General features: G+C 43.0%; 2 protein-coding genes and 1 pseudogene across 4 annotated transcripts in view; 1 reads left to right on the top strand and 2 right to left on the bottom strand.

The window, feature by feature from the left end:
- LOC147144546 (NACHT and WD repeat domain-containing protein 2) overlaps window positions 1-11,959 on the top strand; it is a 38,951-nt gene extending 26,992 nt beyond the window's left edge. Inside the window, exons 9-11 of one of the 2 annotated variants that reach the window (XM_086036178.1) lie at window positions 7,467-7,937; window positions 8,042-8,196; window positions 8,276-8,422. In XM_086036178.1, coding sequence (XP_085892304.1) covers window positions 7,467-7,937; window positions 8,042-8,196; window positions 8,276-8,291 — 642 coding nt within the window. In that variant the 3' untranslated portion in view covers window positions 8,292-8,422. Of the gene's footprint in view, window positions 1-7,466; window positions 8,197-8,275 lie in introns of both variants that reach the window. The other variant, XM_086036177.1, reaches the window with a different exon arrangement.
- A 999-nt stretch (window positions 11,960-12,958) lies between these two features.
- Window positions 12,959-17,902, bottom strand: yif1b (Yip1 interacting factor homolog B (S. cerevisiae)). 2 transcript variants are annotated; one of them, XM_086036179.1, is made up of 8 exons: window positions 17,518-17,902; window positions 16,772-16,871; window positions 16,178-16,295; window positions 15,989-16,093; window positions 15,646-15,782; window positions 15,226-15,381; window positions 14,821-14,914; window positions 12,959-13,789 (listed from the first exon to the last, which is right to left on the bottom strand). In XM_086036179.1, exons 1-8 carry the CDS (start codon window positions 17,570-17,572, stop codon window positions 13,634-13,636), a joined length of 921 nt encoding a protein of 306 aa, XP_085892305.1. In that variant the 5' UTR covers window positions 17,573-17,902; the 3' UTR covers window positions 12,959-13,633. The 2 variants fall into 2 exon arrangements, with proteins under 2 accessions (XP_085892305.1, XP_085892306.1); XM_086036180.1 differs by having other exon boundaries at window positions 17,527-17,837.
- A 738-nt stretch (window positions 17,903-18,640) lies between these two features.
- On the bottom strand, window positions 18,641-19,620 carry LOC147144544 (dynein axonemal light chain 4 pseudogene; annotated as a pseudogene).
- Window positions 19,621-20,887: the final 1,267 nt, after the last annotated feature.

Below are 20,887 nucleotides of genomic sequence, written 5' to 3'. Positions count from 1 at the left end.
GTTTCAAATTAGGGTTTCAAACTAGGGTTAGGGTTTCCAGCTAGGGTTTCAAACTAGGGTTAGGGTTTCCAGCTAGGGTTTCAAACTAGGGTTAGGGTTTCCAGCTAGGGTTTCAAACTAGGGTTAGGGTTTCCAGCTAGGGTTTCAAACTAGGGTTAGGGTTTCCAGCTAGGGTTTCAAACTAGGGTTAGGGTTTCAAATTAGGGTTTCAAACTAGGGTTAGGGTTTCCAGCTAGGGTTTCAAACTAGGGTTAGGGTTTCAAACTAGGGTTAGGGTTTCAAATTAGGGTTTCAAACTAGGGTTAGGGTTTCCAGCTAGGGTTTCAAACTAGGGTTAGGGTTTCCAGCTAGGGTTTCAAACTAGGGTTAGGGTTTCAAATTAGGGTTTCAAACTAGGGTTAGGGTTTCCAGCTAGGGTTTCAAACTAGGGTTAGGGTTTCCAGCTAGGGTTTCAAACTAGGGTTAGGGTTTCCAGCTAGGGTTTCAAACTAGGGTTAGGGTTTCCAGCTAGGGTTTCAAACTAGGGTTAGGGTTTCCAGCTAGGGTTTCAAACTAGGGTTAGGGTTTCAAATTAGGGTTTCAAACTAGGGTTAGGGTTTCCAGCTAGGGTTTCAAACTAGGGTTAGGGTTTCAAATTAGGGTTTCAAACTAGGGTTAGGGTTTCAAATTAGGGTTTCAAACTAGGGTTAGGGTTTCCAGCTAGGGTTTCAAACTAGGGTTAGGGTTTCCAGCTAGGGTTTCAAACTAGGGTTAGGGTTTCCAGCTAGGGTTTCAAACTAGGGTTAGGGTTTCCAGCTAGGGTTTCAAACTAGGGTTAGGGTTTCCAGCTAGGGTTTCAAACTAGGGTTAGGGTTTCAAATTAGGGTTTCAAACTAGGGTTAGGGTTTCCAGCTAGGGTTTCAAACTAGGGTTAGGGTTTCAAATTAGGGTTTCAAACTAGGGTTAGGGTTTCAAATTAGGGTTTCAAACTAGGGTTAGGGTTTCCAGCTAGGGTTTCAAACTAGGGTTAGGGTTTCCAGCTAGGGTTTCAAACTAGGGTTAGGGTTTCAAATTAGGGTTTCAAACTAGGGTTAGGGTTTCCAGCTAGGGTTTCAAACTAGGGTTAGGGTTTCCAGCTAGGGTTTCAAACTAGGGTTAGGGTTTCCAGCTAGGGTTTCAAACTAGGGTTAGGGTTTCAAATTAGGGTTTCAAACTAGGGTTAGGGTTTCCAGCTAGGGTTTCAAACTAGGGTTAGGGTTTCCAGCTAGGGTTTCAAACTAGGGTTAGGGTTTCCAGCTAGGGTTTCAAACTAGGGTTAGGGTTTCCAGCTAGGGTTTCAAACTAGGGTTAGGGTTTCCAGCTAGGGTTTCAAACTAGGGTTAGGGTTTCAAACTAGGGTTAGGGTTTCAAATTAGGGTTTCAAACTAGGGTTAGGGTTTCCAGCTAGGGTTTCAAACTAGGGTTAGGGTTTCCAGCTAGGGTTTCAAACTAGGGTTAGGGTTTCCAGCTAGGGTTTCAAACTAGGGTTAGGGTTTCAAATTAGGGTTTCAAACTAGGGTTAGGGTTTCCAGCTAGGGTTTCAAACTAGGGTTAGGGTTTCCAGCTAGGGTTTCAAACTAGGGTTAGGGTTTCCAGCTAGGGTTTAAACTAGGGTTAGGGTTTCAAATTAGGGTTTCAAACTAGGGTTAGGGTTTCCAGCTACGGTTTCAAACTAGGGTTAGGGTTTCCAGCTAGGGTTTCAAACTAGGGTTAGGGTTTCCAGCTAGGGTTTTAAACTAGGGTTAGGGTTTCCAGCTAGGGTTTCAAACTAGGGTTAGGGTTTCCAGCTAGGGTTTCAAACTAGGGTTAGGGTTTCCAGCTAGGGTTTCAAACTAGGGTTAGGGTTTCCAGCTAGGGTTTCAAACTAGGGTTAGGGTTTCCAGCTAGGGTTTCAATCTAGGGTTAGGGTTTCCAGCTAGGGTTTCAAACTAGGGTTAGGGTTTCAAATTAGGGTTTCAAACTAGGGTTAGGGTTTCAAATTAGGGTTTCAAACTAGGGTTAGGGTTTCCAGCTAGGGTTTCAAACTAGGGTTAGGGTTTCCAGCTAGGGTTTCAAACTAGGGTTAGGGTTTCCAGCTAGGGTTTCAAACTAGGGTTAGGGTTTCCAGCTAGGGTTTCAAACTAGGGTTAGGGTTTCAAATTAGGGTTTCAAACTAGGGTTAGGGTTTCCAGCTAGGGTTTCAAACTAGGGTTAGGGTTTCCAGCTAGGGTTTCAAACTAGGGTTAGGGTTTCCTGCTAGGGTTTTAAACTAGGGTTAGGGTTTCCAGCTAGGGTTTCAAACTAGGGTTAGGGTTTCAAATTAGGGTTTCAAACTAGGGTTAGGGTTTCAAATTAGGGTTTCAAACTAGGGTTAGGGTTTCAAACTAGGGTTAGGGTTTCAAATTAGGGTTTCAAACTAGGGTTAGGGTTTCCAGCTAGGGTTTCAAACTAGGGTTAGGGTTTGAAATTAGGGTTTCAAACTAGGGTTAGGGTTTCCAGCTAGGGTTTCAAACTAGGGTTAGGGTTTCCAGCTAGGGTTTAAAACTAGGGTTAGGGTTTCCAGCTAGGGTTTCAAACTAGGGTTAGGGTTTCCAACTAGGGTTTCAAACTAGGGTTAGTGTTTCAAACTAGGGTTAGGGTTTCAAATTAGGGTTTCAAACTAGGGTTAGGGTTTCCAGCTAGGGTTTCAAACTAGGGTTAGGGTTTCAAATTAGGGTTTCAAACTAGGGTTAGGGTTTCCAGCTAGGGTTTCAAACTAGGGTTAGGGTTTCCAGCTAGGGTTTCAAACTAGGTTTAGGGTTTCCAGCTAGGGTTTCAAACTAGGGTTAGGGTTTCCAGCTAGGGTTTCAAACTAGGGTTAGGGTTTCCAGCTAGGGTTTCAAACTAGGGTTAGGGTTTCAAATTAGGGTTAGGGTTTCCTGCTAGGGTTTTAAACTAGGGTTAGGGTTTCCAGCTAGGGTTTCAAACTAGGGTTAGGGTTTCAAATTAGGGTTTCAAACTAGGGTTAGGGTTTCAAATTAGGGTTTCAAACTAGGGTTAGGGTTTCAAACTAGGGTTAGGGTTTCAAATTAGGGTTTCAAACTAGGGTTAGGGTTTCCAGCTAGGGTTTCAAACTAGGGTTAGGGTTTGAAATTAGGGTTTCAAACTAGGGTTAGGGTTTCCAGCTAGGGTTTCAAACTAGGGTTAGGGTTTCCAGCTAGGGTTTAAAACTAGGGTTAGGGTTTCCAGCTAGGGTTTCAAACTAGGGTTAGGGTTTCCAACTAGGGTTTCAAACTAGGGTTAGTGTTTCAAACTAGGGTTAGGGTTTCAAATTAGGGTTTCAAACTAGGGTTAGGGTTTCCAGCTAGGGTTTCAAACTAGGGTTAGGGTTTCAAATTAGGGTTTCAAACTAGGGTTAGGGTTTCCAGCTAGGGTTTCAAACTAGGGTTAGGGTTTCCAGCTAGGGTTTCAAACTAGGGTTAGGGTTTCCAGCTAGGGTTTCAAACTAGGGTTAGGGTTTCCAGCTAGGGTTTCAAACTAGGGTTAGGGTTTCCAGCTAGGGTTTTAAACTAGGGTTAGGGTTTCCAGCTAGGGTTTCAAACTAGGGTTAGGGTTTCCAGCTAGGGTTTTAAACTAGGGTTAGGGTTTCCAGCTAGGGTTTCAAACTAGGGTTAGGGTTTCAAATTAGGGTTTCAAACTAGGGTTAGGGTTTCAAATTAGGGTTTCAAACTAGGGTTAGGGTTTCAAATTAGGGTTTCAAACTAGGGTTAGGGTTTCAAATTAGGGTTTCAAACTAGGGTTAGGGTTTCCAGCTAGGGTTTCAAACTAGGGTTAGGGTTTCCAGCTAGGGTTTCAAACTAGGGTTAGGGTTTCCAGCTAGGGTTTCAAACTAGGGTTAGGGTTTCAAATTAGGGTTTCAAACTAGGGTTAGGGTTTCCAGCTAGGGTTTCAAACTAGGGTTAGGGTTTCCAGCTAGGGTTTCAAACTAGGGTTAGGGTTTCCAGCTAGGGTTTCAAACTAGGGTTAGGGTTTCAAATTAGGGTTTCAAACTAGGGTTAGGGTTTCCAGCTAGGGTTTCAAACTAGGGTTAGGGTTTCAAATTAGGGTTTCAAACTAGGGTTAGGGTTTCAAATTAGGGTTTCAAACTAGGGTTAGGGTTTCAAATTAGGGTTTCAAACTAGGGTTAGGGTTTCCAGCTAGGGTTTCAAACTAGGGTTAGGGTTTCAAATTAGGGTTTCAAACTAGGGTTAGGGTTTCAAACTAGGGTTAGGGTTTCAAATTAGGGTTTCAAACTAGGGTTAGGGTTTCAAATTAGGGTTTACAAACTAGGGTTAGGGTTTCCAGCTACGGTTTCAAACTAGGGTTAGGGTTTCCAGCTAGGGTTTCAAACTAGGGTTAGGGTTTCCAGCTAGGGTTTCAAACTAGGGTTAGGGTTTCAAATTAGGGTTTCAAACTAGGGTTAGGGTTTCCAGCTAGGGTTTCAAACTAGGGTTAGGGTTTCAAATTAGGGTTTCAAACTAGGGTTAGGGTTTCCAGCTAGGGTTTCAAACTAGGGTTAGGGTTTCAAACTAGGGTTAGGGTTTCAAATTAGGGTTTCAAACTAGGGTTAGGGTTTCCAGCTAGGGTTTCAAACTAGGGTTAGGGTTTCAAATTAGGGTTTCAAACTAGGGTTAGGGTTTCCAGCTAGGGTTTCAAACTAGGGTTAGGGTTTCCAGCTAGGGTTTCAAACTAGGGTTAGGGTTTCCAGCTAGGGTTTCAAACTAGGGTTAGGGTTTCAAATTAGGGTTTCAAACTAGGGTTAGGGTTTCCAGCTAGGGTTTCAAACTAGGGTTAGGGTTTCCAGCTAGGGTTTTAAACTAGGGTTAGGGTTTCCAGCTAGGGTTTCAAACTAGGGTTAGGGTTTCAAATTAGGGTTTCAAACTAGGGTTAGGGTTTCCAGCTAGGGTTTCAAACTAGGGTTAGGGTTTCAAATTAGGGTTTCAAACTAGGGTTAGGGTTTCCAGCTAGGGTTTCAAACTAGGGTTAGGGTTTCCAGCTAGGGTTTCAAACTAGGGTTAGGGTTTCCAGCTAGGGTTTCAAACTAGGGTTAGGGTTTCAAATTAGGGTTTCAAACTAGGGTTAGGGTTTCCAGCTAGGGTTTCAAACTAGGGTTAGGGTTTCAAATTAGGGTTTCAAACTAGGGTTAGGGTTTCCAGCTAGGGTTTCAAACTAGGGTTAGGGTTTCAAACTAGGGTTTCAAACTAGGGTTAGGGTTTCCAGCTAGGGTTTCAAACTAGGGTTAGGGTTTCAAATTAGGGTTTCAAACTAGGGTTAGGGTTTCCAGCTAGGGTTTCAAACTAGGGTTAGGGTTTCAAACTAGGGTTAGGGTTTCAAATTAGGGTTTCAAACTAGGGTTAGGGTTTCCAGCTAGGGTTTCAAACTAGGGTTAGGGTTTCCAGCTAGGGTTTCAAACTAGGGTTAGGGTTTCCAGCTAGGGTTTTAAACTAGGGTTAGGGTTTCCAGCTAGGGTTTCAAACTAGGGTTAGGGTTTCAAATTAGGGTTTCAAACTAGGGTTAGGGTTTCCAGCTAGGGTTTTAAACTAGGGTTAGGGTTTCCAGCTAGGGTTTCAAACTAGGGTTAGGGTTTCCAGCTAGGGTTTCAAACTAGGGTTAGGGTTTCAAATTAGGGTTTCAAACTAGGGTTAGGGTTTCAAATTACGGTTTCAAACTAGGGTTAGGGTTTCCAGCTAGGGTTTCAAACTAGGGTTAGGGTTTCCAGCTAGGGTTAGGGTTTCAAACTAGGGTTAGGGTTTCAAACTAGCGTTTCAAACTAGGGTTAGGGTTTTAAAGTAGGGTTTAAAACTAGGGTTAGGGTTTCAAAGTAGGGTTAGGGTTTCAAACTAGGGTTAGGGTTTCCAGCTAGGGTTAGGGTTTCAAACTAGGGTTTGGGTTTCAAACTAGCGTTTCAAACTAGGGTTAGGGTTTCAAAGTAGGGTTTAAATCTAGGGTTAGGGTTTCAAAGTAGGGTTTCAAACTAGGGTTAGGGTTTCAAACTAGGGTTTCAAACTAGGGTTAGGGTTTCAAACTAGGGTTAGGGTTTCAAACTAGGGTTAGGGTTTCCAGCTAGGGTTAGGGTTTCAAACTAGGGTTAGGGTTTCAAACTAGGGATAGGGTTTAAATCTAGGGTTAGGGTTTCAAACTAGGTTTTCAAACTAGGGTTAAGGTTTCAAAGTAGGGTTTAAAACTAGGGTTCGGGTTTCAAACTAGGGTTAGGGTTTCAAATTAGGGTTTCAAACTAGGGTTAGGGTTTCAAAGTAGGGTTTAAACTAGGGTTAGGGTTTCAAACTAGGGTTAGGGTTTCAAATTAGGGTTTCAAACTAGGGTTGGGGTTTCAAATTAGGGTTTCAAACGAGGGTTAGGGTTTCCAGCTAGGGTTAGGGTTTCAAATTAGGGTTTCAAACAAGGGTTAGGGTTTCCGACTAGGGTTTCAAACTAGGGTTAGGGTTTCAATATAGGGTTTCAAAGTAGGGTTAGGGTTTCAAAGTAGGGTTTAAAACTAGGGTTAGGGTTTCAAACAAGGGTTAGGGTTTCAAATTAGGGTTTCAAACTAGGGTTAGGGTTTCAACCTAGGGTTTCAAACAAGGGTTAGGGTTTCCGACTAGGGTTTCAAACTAGGGTTAGGGTTTCAAATTAGGGTTTCAAAGTAGGGTTAGGGTTTCAAATTAGGGTTTCAAACTAGGGTTAGGGTTTCAAACGAGGGTTTCAAACTAGGGTTAGGTTTTCAAAGTAGGGGTTAAACTAGGGTTAGGGTTTCAAACTAGGGTTAGGGTTTCAAATTAAGGTTTCAAACTAGGGTTAGGGTTTCAAATTAGGGTTTCAAACGAGGGTTAGGGTTTCCAGCTAGGGTTAGTGTTTCAAATTAGGGTTAGGGTTTCCAGCTAAGGTTTTAAAGTAAGGTTAGGGTTTCAGAGTAGGGTTTCAAACTAGGGTTAGGGTTTCAAACTAGGGTTAGTGTTTAAAACTAGGGTTAGGGTTTCAAACTAGGGTTAGGGTTTCCAGTTTAGGGTTTCAAACTCGGGTTAGGGTTTCAAACTAGGGTTGACTTCAGCTGGGAATCTGTACAAAAAAAATGTTGCCTTCCGTGGACTGAAAATGACATCCTAACTGCCCACAACGACCAATCACGGCTGACCTGTTTTCTGAATCTGAGCTGTGATTGGTCGTTGTGAGCAGTTGTGATGTAATTTTCAGTCGACAGAAGACAAAATGGCCGCCCCCTGAGATAGCTAAAAACGAGTGGATTAACACTTATTCCACAAACGCAATATTTATCAGAATGCTCTGTTTCAACTAGTGGGAACATATTCTTGAAAAAAAAAATGTTTACGTTGACTTCCCCTTTAACAAATTGTATCATTAAGACTGTATTCTGTATTAGAGTTCATGAAGAAAACAATTAAGTTGAATGTTTGATGACATCATTAGCATTAAAACCATTTCTTTCTCTGTAGATGAAATTCTGGCTGCATGACACCGATCCTGCTGTGATCACCTTTTTTACCGACTTGCCACACTTTCCTTCCCCCGAACGCTTGCTGTCCAGCTTGTGTTATCAAATCTTCAGGAGTTATGGCCACACTTCATCTTCTCAGGACACCTGCTTCGACCTCAATGCTGACCGTTGTAACCGAGGCGTCGCTGAGCCTTTAGACGATGAATTTGCCGTCACTCGCCTTAACCTGAGGACTGTGTTTAGGACGGTCAAAAAACCTGACATCACTTTATATGAAATGTCAGAATGTCTCTGCTCCCTTCTGTCCCTGCTGCCGTCTTCCATGAAACCTTTAGTTTTGATCCTGGATGGGGTGCACCAGATGGGGCATAAGTTTGCTGTCCAAATCATCGAAAGCCTGCCATCGCCTCTTCCTCCCGGAGTGAAAATTCTCCTCGGTGTCTCCTCCAACCAAATTGGACTCATGCAGGTCATTAAACTACATTACCCAGAGTGCAGTGCACCTGGCTTTGTTTCAGAGGCGGGTAAAAAGAAGCTGGGGTATGTGCATGTACTGCTGGGTTCTGCGGACAGGAAGCAATGTCTGAAGGCGCTAATGTCGCTGCTGAGCAAATCGGGGAGGAAAGTAACTTCTGGACAACTTGCACTGGTGAATCGGGCGCTGACTTCCTGTTGTCTCACCCTCTACGTCCGCCTACTACATGTTCACACATCACTCTGGTCCTCAGGTACAGGAAAAAACAACCCAAAATCGGGGTGCGTTTTTCTCACATTAACCCTCATTTGTTTATTTTGCTCTCCCGCTAGATTCAGAAGTGTCTGAGTCGCATCTCCCCGACGGCGTCCATTCATCTATTGCTGTCTGGCTGGATCACCTGGAGTGCAAATATTCCTCCGTTGCGGTGGCCCGCGCCGTCTCGTACCTCGCCCTCTCCAGAGCGGGGCTCACAGAGGCAGAGCTTGCAGATCTCTTGTCCGAAGCCCGAGTGTCCGAAGTGGATGTGGAGAGACTGCTTCTAGATCTGAAGAGCTTTCTCGGCAGGAGGACTGTAATGGGGTGTCAAGTTTTGTTGTGGGTGAGCAGACATTTTGGCCTTGTTGTGGAGAAAACATATTTAGACACACGTGAGGCCAGGAGAAAAATTCATTCAGAGTTGGCCGATTATTTCATGAGCCGTTGGAACGTTTGTTTTGAAAAGCCAAGACTAAATGAAGGCGGTGTGCAAACGAGAGAATACGTAGGCGAACAGCCGTCACATAAAGATGTTATTAATGGGAGACAAGCTGTGGAATTGGCGCATCACTTACAAAAAAGCAACAATTTGGAATTGAGATGGAAGGTGTTGACGTCGTGGAGGTTCCATCATGTTTTGGTGAAGGCTGGCCTCCTGAGGGATCTCGTGGCTCTGTTGAGGCAGGAAGAGGGATCATGGGACAATGTGAGGGAATGCGCACTGCTGGCGAGCATATTGGCATCTTCGGCCTGTTTCCTGCAAAGCTCCCCCTCGGAGCTGCCCACCTTGATGGAGGCCAGCCTCCTCCCGTATGTGGAGCTCTTTCCCGCACTCAGATCTTATGTCGGCGAGATCAGGTGGGAGAGGAGCAACGGCGGATTGGCAGTTGCGCTCCCCCCAGCTCCCGATACTGTCGCCTTGCTTCGACATCTGCGGTGTGACGTCGGAGAAAAATATCCCACCGTGACAGCCGCAGGGACGCCGTGCGGCGCAATCGCGGAGGTGATGTGCGATGGCTCGGCGTGGGTGTTGAATGGCTCGAGCTTCGGTGAGGTGCGACCATCGCCGAGCTCCGGGCGCGGTGAGCTCAAGTTTGCAGGAGTGAAAAGCGGCCAGCGATTCGTGTTGTTTTCCACCCTATGCAACAAACTGTTTTTGTGGGACGTTACTGCTTCGGATATCCTCGTGGAGGTCAAGTCCTCACAAACGCGGAACATGTTAGAGGGCTTTGTGACATTTGAAAAGCAGCTATGTGTGTGGTGGAAGCAGGACAACCGCGTGGGACTGTTTGATGCCTCCAGCACAACCGTGCGAGATTTGGAGTGTCCAAGCTGCGTGACCCGTGTGGTTTTCTGCTCTCATGGCTCCCGCATTTTTTGTGGCCAAGAGGAAGGAACTGTGTCGATATTTGACACCGACAACTGTAGCCTCCTTTGCTCCTGTTCAAACTCAAACCACAGTGCAATCGTGTCGATCATCCTCTGTGAGGATAAACAAGAAATGGCTTGCGTCGAAAGGTCAGGAGATGTGAAATTATGGCATGTTCCGTCCAAAACGCAAACGCCGAGATTGGTTAAAGAATCCTCTGCTAGGAGCGAGTTGAGCCACATGCTCAATACGGATTACTCTGATGAATTCAACAGTTTATTGGTGTGTCATTCTAAGCAGGTCACAGTGTGGGATACGTGTACGTGGGAGAAGTGTGACCACTTCTTGGCTCCACAGGATCAAGCTTTCATTCAAGCAATATTCTCCCAGGATGGACGCCATTTCCTGGCTTTACTGGAAGCCTGCCCCCTGGTGTTGGTGTGGAGGGTTAGCACGGGACAGTGCGTTCTCTCCCTAGCGGTCGACACGTTACCTCATACACTCCTCAAAACCACCTCAGACATCGTGTGCGTCACTGACAATGGCCGTCTTCTTGCGTGGGATTCCGAAATGGTTTATGTCGCAGGTGAAGCTCCAAAAATGGAATGTGGCGTCAAAGACGTGGCGGTGGCGCAAACGGGACGCTGCTTCTACACTGCGGACGGGACAGATACGGTGTGGAGTTGGAATTTCGAGACCGATCTTCCACATGCTTACTTCCTGCATGGTCATCCTGTGAAAAAGATACGACTTAGTCGGGATGACATGACCCTTGTGACACTCTCAGCTGAAGATATTTACGTTTGGCGCACAGAAACGGGGCAGAATATCCTGCGGATAGATGGCGGCAGAGCTACTGATGTTCTTATTACGCCCAATTGTAACTTTGGCGTTAGCATTTGTGAGCAAGGACTCTCTCGGGTTTGGAAAATGACACACGGGAGTGTCGTATGTGGTATTCACCTGGACCTTTCGGGTGCACAGGTGTCACCTGAGAGCACCTTTCTCATCGGCCTCCGTGGCGGAGATCTGCTGGCCGCCAGCTTGTGGACGGGCACGATCAGCAAAAGCTTCCCGAGAGTTGAAAGCTCAGATGTTGTTGCTTTCGGCACAATTTCTCAGCATGCCGATTATGTGGTGGCGGTGGTGGCCTCGGGGGCCATCTACACCTGGAAGATGTCTGATGAGACGGTGTGCAGGCACTTTCAGCTGCCGGGGACATTTTACTGCCAGCCACAAAACTTTCAGATGACATCAAATGGGAACTTTGCGTTGTTGTCTATCGATCACGAAGCCATCACCCTCTTGGACGTGTCTCAGGTCAGACTGTGCTCATTTAAAGTTGAGGGTTCTGTAGTAAAAGCCTGCTTGGATGAAACGGGATGTTACATCGCCTACATAGCACAGTGTGCAAGCCAGTGTTGTGCCTGTTCCCAGCACACGCATCCCATCCTCAATGTGGTGCAACTGTCCGATGGCGAAAAAGTAGGCAGGGTGTTTTTGTGTAAGGATCCATTGACACTGCTCATGCATGGACAGCGGTGTGTGTTTGTAGGTTTTCAGGATGGGTCAGTAGGTGTGTATTGTATTTCGGGGAGCTTGAAAGGTGAGGGAGAGGGAATCAGATCCAACAAGAAATTGGCGAGTCAAGTGAAAGGCTGCTGTTCCAGTGCAGGACCACTGAGGTGGTTTCCCCTAGAAACACCCAATGTTACATGGCCTTAAAGCGGAAATCAACCCAAACACATTTTTTTTTTCAAGAATATGTTCCCAGCAGGCCCACTAGTTGAAACACGGCATTCTGATTTGGCGAAAACTGCCAAAGTTGATTTGTTAACACAAATGGTGGAGAAAATTATAGAGCGCATTACTTGTGTTTGTTTGTGAAACCACATTGTGGCAAGTGACAGTTTCTGTAATAAAAACAATGCTCTCATAAGAGAATGAGGCAATAGATGACAATGAATGGATTTTATTGCAAAGGATTAGGTTAATCATCTCAGTGCTGATAAAAGCCACTTACTATAATTCTTGATGAACACACTGTAAAATATAGCTATTAATACAAAACAAGTTACCGTAAACATTGTGGAAACAAATAAGTAGACGGAGCTGACACATTTTTGTTTAGGGTTGAGTGGAACGCTTTTATTATGACTCAAATAGCAAAAAATAACATTTCTTTTGCAAAGTAGAAAAAACGGAGAGTGCCATATTCATGTTTGTTTATGCTATGCCTGGGGTCCGCGCCATGTGCACTTTTGTTTCGGGATTTGAATCTTGGCTTCGAAGCTAATTCCCCCCATGGATACAGTATTGCAATGTTCGACTGTAACTGTTTAAAGGAGCCAGAGGATTCTTGAAATAAAACTTTCTTAAAGACCTACAACTCCTTTATTCAATTTAGTTTAGTTTAAAAAATAGGACTGTCAGGAACACTGATGATAATGTTGTCATACTCTTTTTTTTTTTGTGTCACTAAAGAATGTAGACTGTGCAGATATAGTATACTTTTACATAGTATTTTACACGACTTGATGAATGAATGATGTGTCAATGAAAGTATAGTCTTGTATTAGCATTTTTCCACGACGACGCCAAAATCTCCGACAGACCTGGAAGGCATCATGCAGCAATTGAAATTCCTTCGAGCTGGCCCCTGGTGGTGAATTCATCACTCCATCACCGTGGTGCAAGTTGAGACATGTCGGGCGTCGAGAAGACACCTTGGACGACAGGTTTTTTAAAGGCGAAAAGACCTCAGGTAGGAAAAAGGCCACCTGATTTCATCATTTTCATGATTCTTTGTAAGTGTCGCCCCTCAGTATTGTTTGAATTTGTTTTGTCATCAGCTTTTCTTACAGGCTGCGACAGGGTGCCTTTTTCAGGTATGTGGAGCATCCAGATGAAAGTCGCCCTCTTGCCCGCCTCGACGGATCTCCATTTCCCAGAGGCCCTCACCTGCCGCTACCTTTTGTTGCTACCCATCTACCGGTCGTACCCGATTGGGAGGCAAATGCGCAACAGGCTCCTTTATGCAATCAATCATAGTCGTGACTTCGCCAAGACATATAAAACAGAAATCTGGGGCACTTTGTCTTCCTAATCATGAAAAACTGTTCATTTTCTCACGAAATGTTGTACTAAAGCTAAACAATGACTGACTTGAATATTAGCCAACTATATGACAGTCATCAATAACCTTGAAATGATTGCAGTGTGGTTTTTCTACTTGAAATTATCTGTAAAAAATACCGTGAGTGATAGGACACATTTCGACATTGTGTGCTTTAAATGCATTCTTCAATAGACACTCATCTGCAAAGTTGGCTGCTTTAGTCTCCAACTAACATGAAATGAAAGTGAATTCCTAAAAACTAATGCCACATACTATTAACCTTTTCCTTTATTCCATCTGACTTTCAATATGAAAAGCAACAAATAATTTACAGTTTCTTAAAAGTTTATCAAAACAACACGGTGAGATCTAACACTGCTTTACGACCAGGCAGCCAAGCATGTAGACATGACACAAAGCACGCAAAGGTTAAGAGCTGGGCGCACAACCATGCCGACGGAACTGAAGGACTACATTTGAGTCCAGATTAAAAGATGACAGATCAGACATTTGTTCGACTTGTGCGCGTCACTCTTGAGTGTGCTTTTGGTTTTGTTGACTACCAAGAAAGTGTGTTAAGTTAGTCTGAGTATGAGCTCAGAAGAATCAGACAATAGCAGCATCTAACAAACATACAGGATACATTTAAATATTGCTAAAAAAAAACAAAAAAAATATGTAATTACACAGTGTAGAAAAAACAACTTAATTGAATATTTTAAGGACATTAACATGGCAGTACAAAAAAAATGAAAGAAAAAAAAAAATACACCGGCTGTGCTGTGAGAGGTAAAGGCATTAAAAACACTCTCTTATACTCATTGTCGCATGTTGTGTCGTGCTCCATGCAAAGATGGAGCGCTACCTTGTGTTTTACTCTGACAGACTGCGAACACACAAGGGAAGCGTCTGAGCGTGTCTCCTTCTCCCCCAGTGTGGGTGCGTTTATCTGATCAGGTGGTAAGTGAACCAGTACATGAAAACGGGCTGGGCCGCCGCTATACACATAGTGAGGTACATCCTCAGTTGGTTTCTGGTTCCTCTCACAAGCTTCCCCTCCGCCGCCGCTTCGGACAGAAGCTTCAGACGCAGGGTGCGGGTCTGAAAACGCAACGGCAATGCCGATTATTTCATGCAAGTGTCTGGATTTCTGGTATGTATGAGCTAGGCACCATTTTTTTTCAAAATGTTTTGCAACACAAAGCAGTTTCACGTGGACAATACAACGCACCATTACATTCATTGCCTGTATTTGTTGTAAGTAGTAGTACCGCATTTTCCAGACTATACGCCGCTCCGGAGAACAAGTCGCATTAGGCATAAAATGCACAATAAAGAAGAAAAAAACATATATAAGTCGCACTGGAGTATAAGTCGCATTTTGGGAGGAAATGTATTTGATAAAATTGAACACCAAGAACAGACATGTCATTTAAAATTTAAAAGGCGAATTAATTTAAAATAAAAATAGAATCGAAGAAACAACAGGCTGAACGGTATGCTTACGTTAGGTTATACAACTCCCCTCCCACCAATCCCTCTCTCGGTGGCAAGTTGTCTCTGTCGCGTAACGCAAATAAATATGTCCATATAAATCAAATTACTGAAATTGTGCGCTTAGTACACATCATTTCCACTGAGCTACGATGGTAACATTTAGCTAATATCCACACATCTAGCATTACAAGAAAGCTACAGTAAGATAACTTTAAACTCACCAAAATGGTCGTAGATCGATTAAATAAGTCTTTTATTTATCGCCGACCATGTAGATTGTTTCCAAGCCTCCAAAAATCTATAGATGGATTGATAGACAGTCAAATTGTCTTTTTATCATACTATTTTAATTACTTATTTAACAAAATATTAGATTTTAGACGTTTAAATTATTCATGCATTTTAAAAGCTTTTAGGATTTATCTTTATGTAGGTTAAAATGTGAAATGATATACAGGTAATAATGTGTTAATAATTTCACACATAAGTCGCACCCCCGGCCAAACTATGAAAAAAAACTCGACTTATAGTCCTGTCATGCCTGTGATCTGCTGAATAAACATCCTCCGAGACCGGTGATTCCATAATTTTTGCCAGGGGCTGTATCCAATTTTTCTGACAATACTGATACTCACCATAAACACAAAAATGGCAGCACAGCACCACAGTAAAGAGAGATAGTAGGCTGGCCTCCCAAACATGAGTCCTGCGACTACACCAACGATCATCCTGAGAAAAGTACACAAAAATACACACTATTAGTTGAGACAGAGACATTAAAAAAAAAAATCACATTCGGTTAAGTGAAAAACTAAACTGGGTGCTAATGTAAGTGCACACCACCTCTTGCCCAATGTCATCTGTGATAGGCTCCAGCTCGCCCAAATGAGCAAGCTCTAGAAAACGGATGGACGATTTTTGCGACTTCGAGCTTCTTGCGTGTGATACCTCCAACACAAAACTAAAGACCAGCCAACTGCCGCGACTGCAATAAATGAGACATACTAAATGTGCACGTACGGAGAGCGTGAGGCACATACCCGACATATTTGTATCCAGCGAAGGCGAGCAGGTCAATAGTTGTGAGGTCGGTGCTGACGGTCACGAGGTAAAGCGACAGGAGGACTGCCAAGACTTCCATTATGAGCCACACCAGCGCCGAGCTTGCCTGAACCCCCAGCAGCTCGGGAGTAAACCTGAGCGGTCCAACAGAATTGTAAATAGGAATTAATTAACTCATTCGCTGCCATTGACAAATGTATTTGTCACAGTCCAGCCATTCAATCCCAAGAACTTTTTTTTTTTTTTTTCAATTTTTCTTTAAACATTAGGGTGGAAGAAGGTCTGAAAATATCTGGCAGTGAATGAGTTAAGAAATCCAGTTTTTTTTTTTTCTTTTCGTATTTTTATGCCATTGAAACGCAACGGCTCGCCCGATGAAGGTGCACGTTCGCGTGTACCTGTTTTGTGTGCCCAGGGCCAGCCCAGCCACCAGCACGTAGGTGATGAAGCCCATGGCGGGGATGTACAGATCAGGAGCGTTGACGTCAAAGCGCGGCGCCACAGGAGTGTCCTGCTGGTAGCTCACCTCCCAGTTCTGTAACATGAAGAAAAAAAAAAATCCTTATTGGTGAGGTCGAATGCAAACGGGACACTCGATCCCTGCGTGTATAAGAATATAAACCAAGGCAGATCTGTAGGCCGTCAATTCAAATCTGCACGTTTAATGAGGTTAAAGAAGGAACCTGGGCGCATCGGAGGAGCAGCTCCAAGAATAGAATGCTTTAAATTTAGCCCACCTACCTCATGCATGTAGGGGAAAACTAGAAGGCCCAGCTTCTTTCCCACATACACAGTGTCCACTGCAAAGTAGTATTTCAGCTTGGAAATGGGGATGAATCTGTCCAGCTACAAAACATAAACACACATTTTTTTTCCCTACACACAATCTTTCTTAACAATGCAAGGCAAAGATGTGTGAGTCAATCTTACATTTTTGTCCATCATTTCCTTCCCTTGAGATGCCAGTGAGCTGCCATAAGCCATGGCGAGGTTCGACATGGGGTCTGACAGCATGGTCTGGCCCGGAAAACCTGCTGCCTGATGTCCGCTATGTTGGATCGTGTCAACAGAAATGCACATTAACTGCCAGCAACTGGATTTTGCAACCGAGCCCCATTTTTGAGACGTGAATATGAATACTAATGTAAAATGTGTCATTATAAACTGATCACATTTTTACATGTCAATAGTAAAAAGTGCAAGGCATTAAGCCAACTGCCTTCAATAAGCCTTCCTAAATAAATTATTTAGTTTAAGTTTAGTTAAGTTGCAATGACTATGAAACCAGCGTCCCGGAACACATTGTGTTTGGACTTTTGAACCCAAACTCCACACAGCAAAGCTGGAGCTAAGAATTGAACCCAGAACCTTAGAACTGTGAGGCAGACAACATGGCATCATGCTGTAGAAATAGTTTTAAAATATGACCCAGAGAAAAAAAACAAAACCATAATGTCTCTTTGATGAAAATTCCACACAGACTCATTTAAGATGTTTATGTTGAACCTGTCTGGTGGGTCTCACCTCTGGTGGGATGTCTGTGAACCACAGCCACTTGTGTCCTCAAACAACTGGCTGCCATCTGAACCATCCATGGAAATATTTCGTAGACGTACATTAGGCTCTGGAAGAAGAGAAGAGGAATACAGTATGCTGTTTTTTTCCCCCTCCCCGGTTAACAGGCATTTAAGATATTTATAACATTCAGCTGACACATCTTGTGTTGTTTACTGACGTAAGCACTGCAGGAGCTGTCTCGCTCCTGTGATCACATCATCACGAGAGTACATCACATCATTGTGAGGAACCACTATTTTAAAATGGTATTACACCAGTGCGCTAGAACTATAATGTTGGACTACAGAATTTGAAAATGAACTCTCATTCATCACGTCACTTGCCTAAGAAAACACGGTTATAATAATATTTTACTGGGATCAATATAACGTTCCAAAAACGATTATGAGTGTACGGACATAATTGACAATGAGAGCAGTCAGAAATTCATTGACTAAGGAGTGTATTAGTAAGTAACTATTCTTTGAGTAAGTGAGGTATCTTTGTTGTAATGCGCAGCCGAGCTGTCAAGTGCATTTTCTGATCAGTTTTCTTATCTTGTATTTCGGTCGAATGTGCATTCATAAATTTGGTTTATCGACAGTGATGCTACGAGCTAGCGTTCCCTCCCATTCAATCTTGTGTATCTTGACCAGTAGAAAACTGGCGCACGAGAAAAGAGGAAAGAGAATGTGGTAAATTAAACCACGTACGTAACTTACGCTGCCTGAAAACTTTCTGTGTTGCAGAATAATCCATTCTGGACATCTGCTGATCCCTCACCGGTGCAGCTCGGTAAGCTCCGGTTATTTATTAGCAAGCTAGCGACGACAGTACACTACACTGGCAACCTCTTCTTCGTCTACTCATATTTTAGTAGACTGGCTCGTGCGTAGCTACGATGCTGCTGTCCAGCGGATATGTTTGCTAATTGTCGTCTTGTGTTTTCTTTTGGGTTTTTTTTGTTTTTAAAATAAACAACAAATTGACAGCCTTGGGGCGTGCTCCCCATCGGGGAATTTCTGAAAATGTGTTGATTTTCCCGAACGGCCGGTCTATTTCCAGGCCGGTCGAACCGCGTGACGGCCACAAACCTGCCCCCGTTGAACGTTCGTCACCGTAGTGTACATTGACAAAGTTGTAGAGGAAGAAATTAAGTCATGTTAGTGCAAAATTTTAGTTAGAGCCGAGGAAACACCTATTCATCCATTAAGCTAACTTTGCACACCCATTACGGTACATGTCATGAAGTTGGAATAATAAAATAAAATATTAAAGTAGGGTTTCTGTTGGCCTTCGTATGTCAAATGAACGTGATAACCACTACACTACAAAAACAGACAAAACTTTAGAATGGAGCTGTCTTTACCAATACGGACTCCATTCCGCTCGCTTATGTTTTTTGAACAAGCGAACGGAAAACGTCGGTTCAGAATTGCAATAGCTGTCAGAAGCCTGAAGGAGGCGGCATTTGAACAGGCAGCAAACCAAGCGCTTATTTTCTCTCGCTCAAACCATCCGACTTGGTAGAAGCTTTTTTAAGTCTGTGACTTAATATTCTCAGAGTTATCTAATAGTTAAAAAATATCCATAGTATAAGTGGTCAACTTGTTGCAGTCAGTGAATAATCTCCATTTTGGTTCTGATCGCGAGGGGGTATTTAATTAATCATTTGATTTTTTCATTTGATTTAATTGAGGGAGAATTTATACACCTTTCCAAATCATCTCCCACTTTCAGCCTCAGTTATTACACTGATATACACATACACTCAACATTAATATTTATTTTCAATATTGGACATTGCCGTTCTGTAATTAATAGACAGATGTGCTCGTGTCTTACATGATTTTGCATCTAACAAATAATTTATTCAATCATTTAAAAAGATGTGAAAAGAAAATGCAGTCATTCTATACACTTTAAAACTTTAAAAACAATATGAAGTGTTCCACCGCAACTTCCAGACAATAGACGGCAATAATGAGCACAGGGTGGGAATGCTACTGCTCTGAAATTGAGTGAAGAAGAAACACCCGGTAAACAAAGAAGTTGTCTTCGTTGCCTCGTTCGATTTCAACGAAAGTGTTTGAGTCAAGTAATCGGACGATGGTTCGTTGTTCGAATGTAAGCTTGCGAGCGATGAGGAGGAGGAAGAGCACCAATTGGCGTGCTAGAAGCACTTCCAAATACAAATGGCCAAGCTCCCTCCGTAGAACATGTACAGCAGATTCTTCGCCTCATGAGTCACGCCGAAGCCGAAACTTTCGCCGATTACAACGTGCCAGGCAGTGCCAAACATCTTGTCCATGGACTCCTTGACCATCTTCGCTGCGCTCTCGTTATTGTTGGCAAACTTTTCGAAGGCTGAAATGCATAACGCTATGGCCTCCTCCTTCATTGCATCAGGCATGTCTGTGTGCCTGACGATGGGAAAGCTGTACGCAAGATTCTTGACACCTTCTTCTGGGTCTGCTTCGCCGGTTTCTGCCATTATAATTATTACAAAGATTCTATTGGTGTTCGTATGACGAAGCTACACTTAACGTGTTTTTTTTAACAAGCGCGATTCGTTTGCGTTTCTTTTTTGTTTCGAGCGATCAGACACCAGCGGCAGCGCCATCGTACGCCACCCTTTGGTGTCCTCATGACGTTTAATTCTTTGTTGTTTGTCATCTCCAGGTTCGCCTTTAGGTATCTATTGAACTGTATACTTTATTTTGGAAAAACAACCAGACTATACCTTAAATAGGTTGTCATCTAAATTGTTCACAAATTGATAGAGGATTTAGAATATGCTATGTAATTTACGTAAGCGCACCATTAAAGGCTGATATCATTTGTCACTCTCACTAAATGTCTCCATGGTGACTTTGTGTCTTTCTCACTGTTGACAGCTGGACTTAGTGCACCTCAGGGAAAATGAGCCTCTCCCTTTCAAATGGACTGTAAAAAATCACCAAAAAAGGCCCACGTTGCTTCTGTGTCACATGTACATGCACGCATGCTCCTTTTTTTTTCTCACTTCTGTCACTCAAAAGGCAGACAAAGGCTGCCGTTTTTCATGCAGGAGTAATTGTGCTGAAGGCCACATAGAAGAGGTCTGCTGTTAACAGCCTGGTTTGTTGAGAAACAGGGCAAAACCTGTCTTTGGGAATAACTAAGGTTCAACAACACGGATTGCCCCACTCCAATTAAACACACAAGATGAGTAGGCCCCAATCTGTATTGTGATGCACTTTCCTTTTGGTCTGGTCATCTAATGAACAAATACTGTATCCAATTTTTACTTCAATTTAAAGAATCAACCCACATTCATTGACCTCTGTCCACATGCACATCTATTGTAATCAAACACGCAAATTCAGCCATACCAAAGATAATGTTAGTTTGACAATGTCAGAAAGTGACAAATTGTGCTATTGTATTGGATCTCAAGATTGTACATGTACCCAATAAAATGGTTGTTCTTTAAAAAAAATCCCAAACTCGTTTTGATTGTCTGTCAATGTCTTTTGAATAAAGGTTCTCAGCAATCAAGGGAAAGGCCTAACATTTATTTACTTCTCGTGTAGGCAAATGTTTCTTGTTAAATCAAGTCAAGTTAATTTGTTGTATGTGTTTATATGCTCTATGAATGAACATAAAGACAACAGGTAATCCTGATGTAAGGCTAATTCCAAATAGTAAAACGTAGTGTTTTGCTCCATTGCTTCCTAAATTATAGTTTTGTACTATATTTTCTTTTCAGACACTGCAATTAAAACAAATACAGTCCACTTTAAATAGTTATATATTGGATACAAAAGACCTTAAGTTTGTATTTTGTTAATACTAATTTCCAGCGTGTTAAACACATTACCCTAAAGCACAAAACCTGTTAAAATGCATATTAGTATTTTAATTCCCGTACTTGCGGAATTCAGAATATTTTCTATTTAGCAACATGATACCAATTACAAGCTACATAATGGAGAGGAAACGGGAAAATGTTTTCAGAGATTTGGTAGTAGCTACTTATATCAATGGTGTTGTACAAGGGTCCATATCCCAAAGCAGTTTTAGTGAAAACTCAGAGTCTGC

Source organism: Filicampus tigris, chromosome 7, assembly GCF_054856515.1.
Source record: "Filicampus tigris isolate MCC_2025a chromosome 7, RoL_Ftig_1.0, whole genome shotgun sequence".
NCBI lineage: Eukaryota > Metazoa > Chordata > Actinopteri > Syngnathiformes > Syngnathidae > Filicampus > Filicampus tigris.
Note: the sequence above shows the minus strand (reverse complement) of the source record. Positions and strands in the feature narration are given on the sequence as shown.

Bases quoted from the DNA above. Each gene is read 5' to 3' on its own strand.
- yif1b (XM_086036179.1), bottom strand. From the start codon at position 17,572: ATGTCCAGAATGGATTATTCTGCAACACAGAAAGTTTTCAGGCAGCGT. The intron at 15,783-15,988 runs GTAGGTGGGCTA...TTCATGTTACAG, and splicing joins TTTTCCCCTACATGCATGAG to AACTGGGAGGTGAGCTACCA. The intron at 14,915-15,225 runs GTATGTGCCTCA...TACTTTTCTCAG, and splicing joins GCTGGATACAAATATGTCGG to GATGATCGTTGGTGTAGTCG.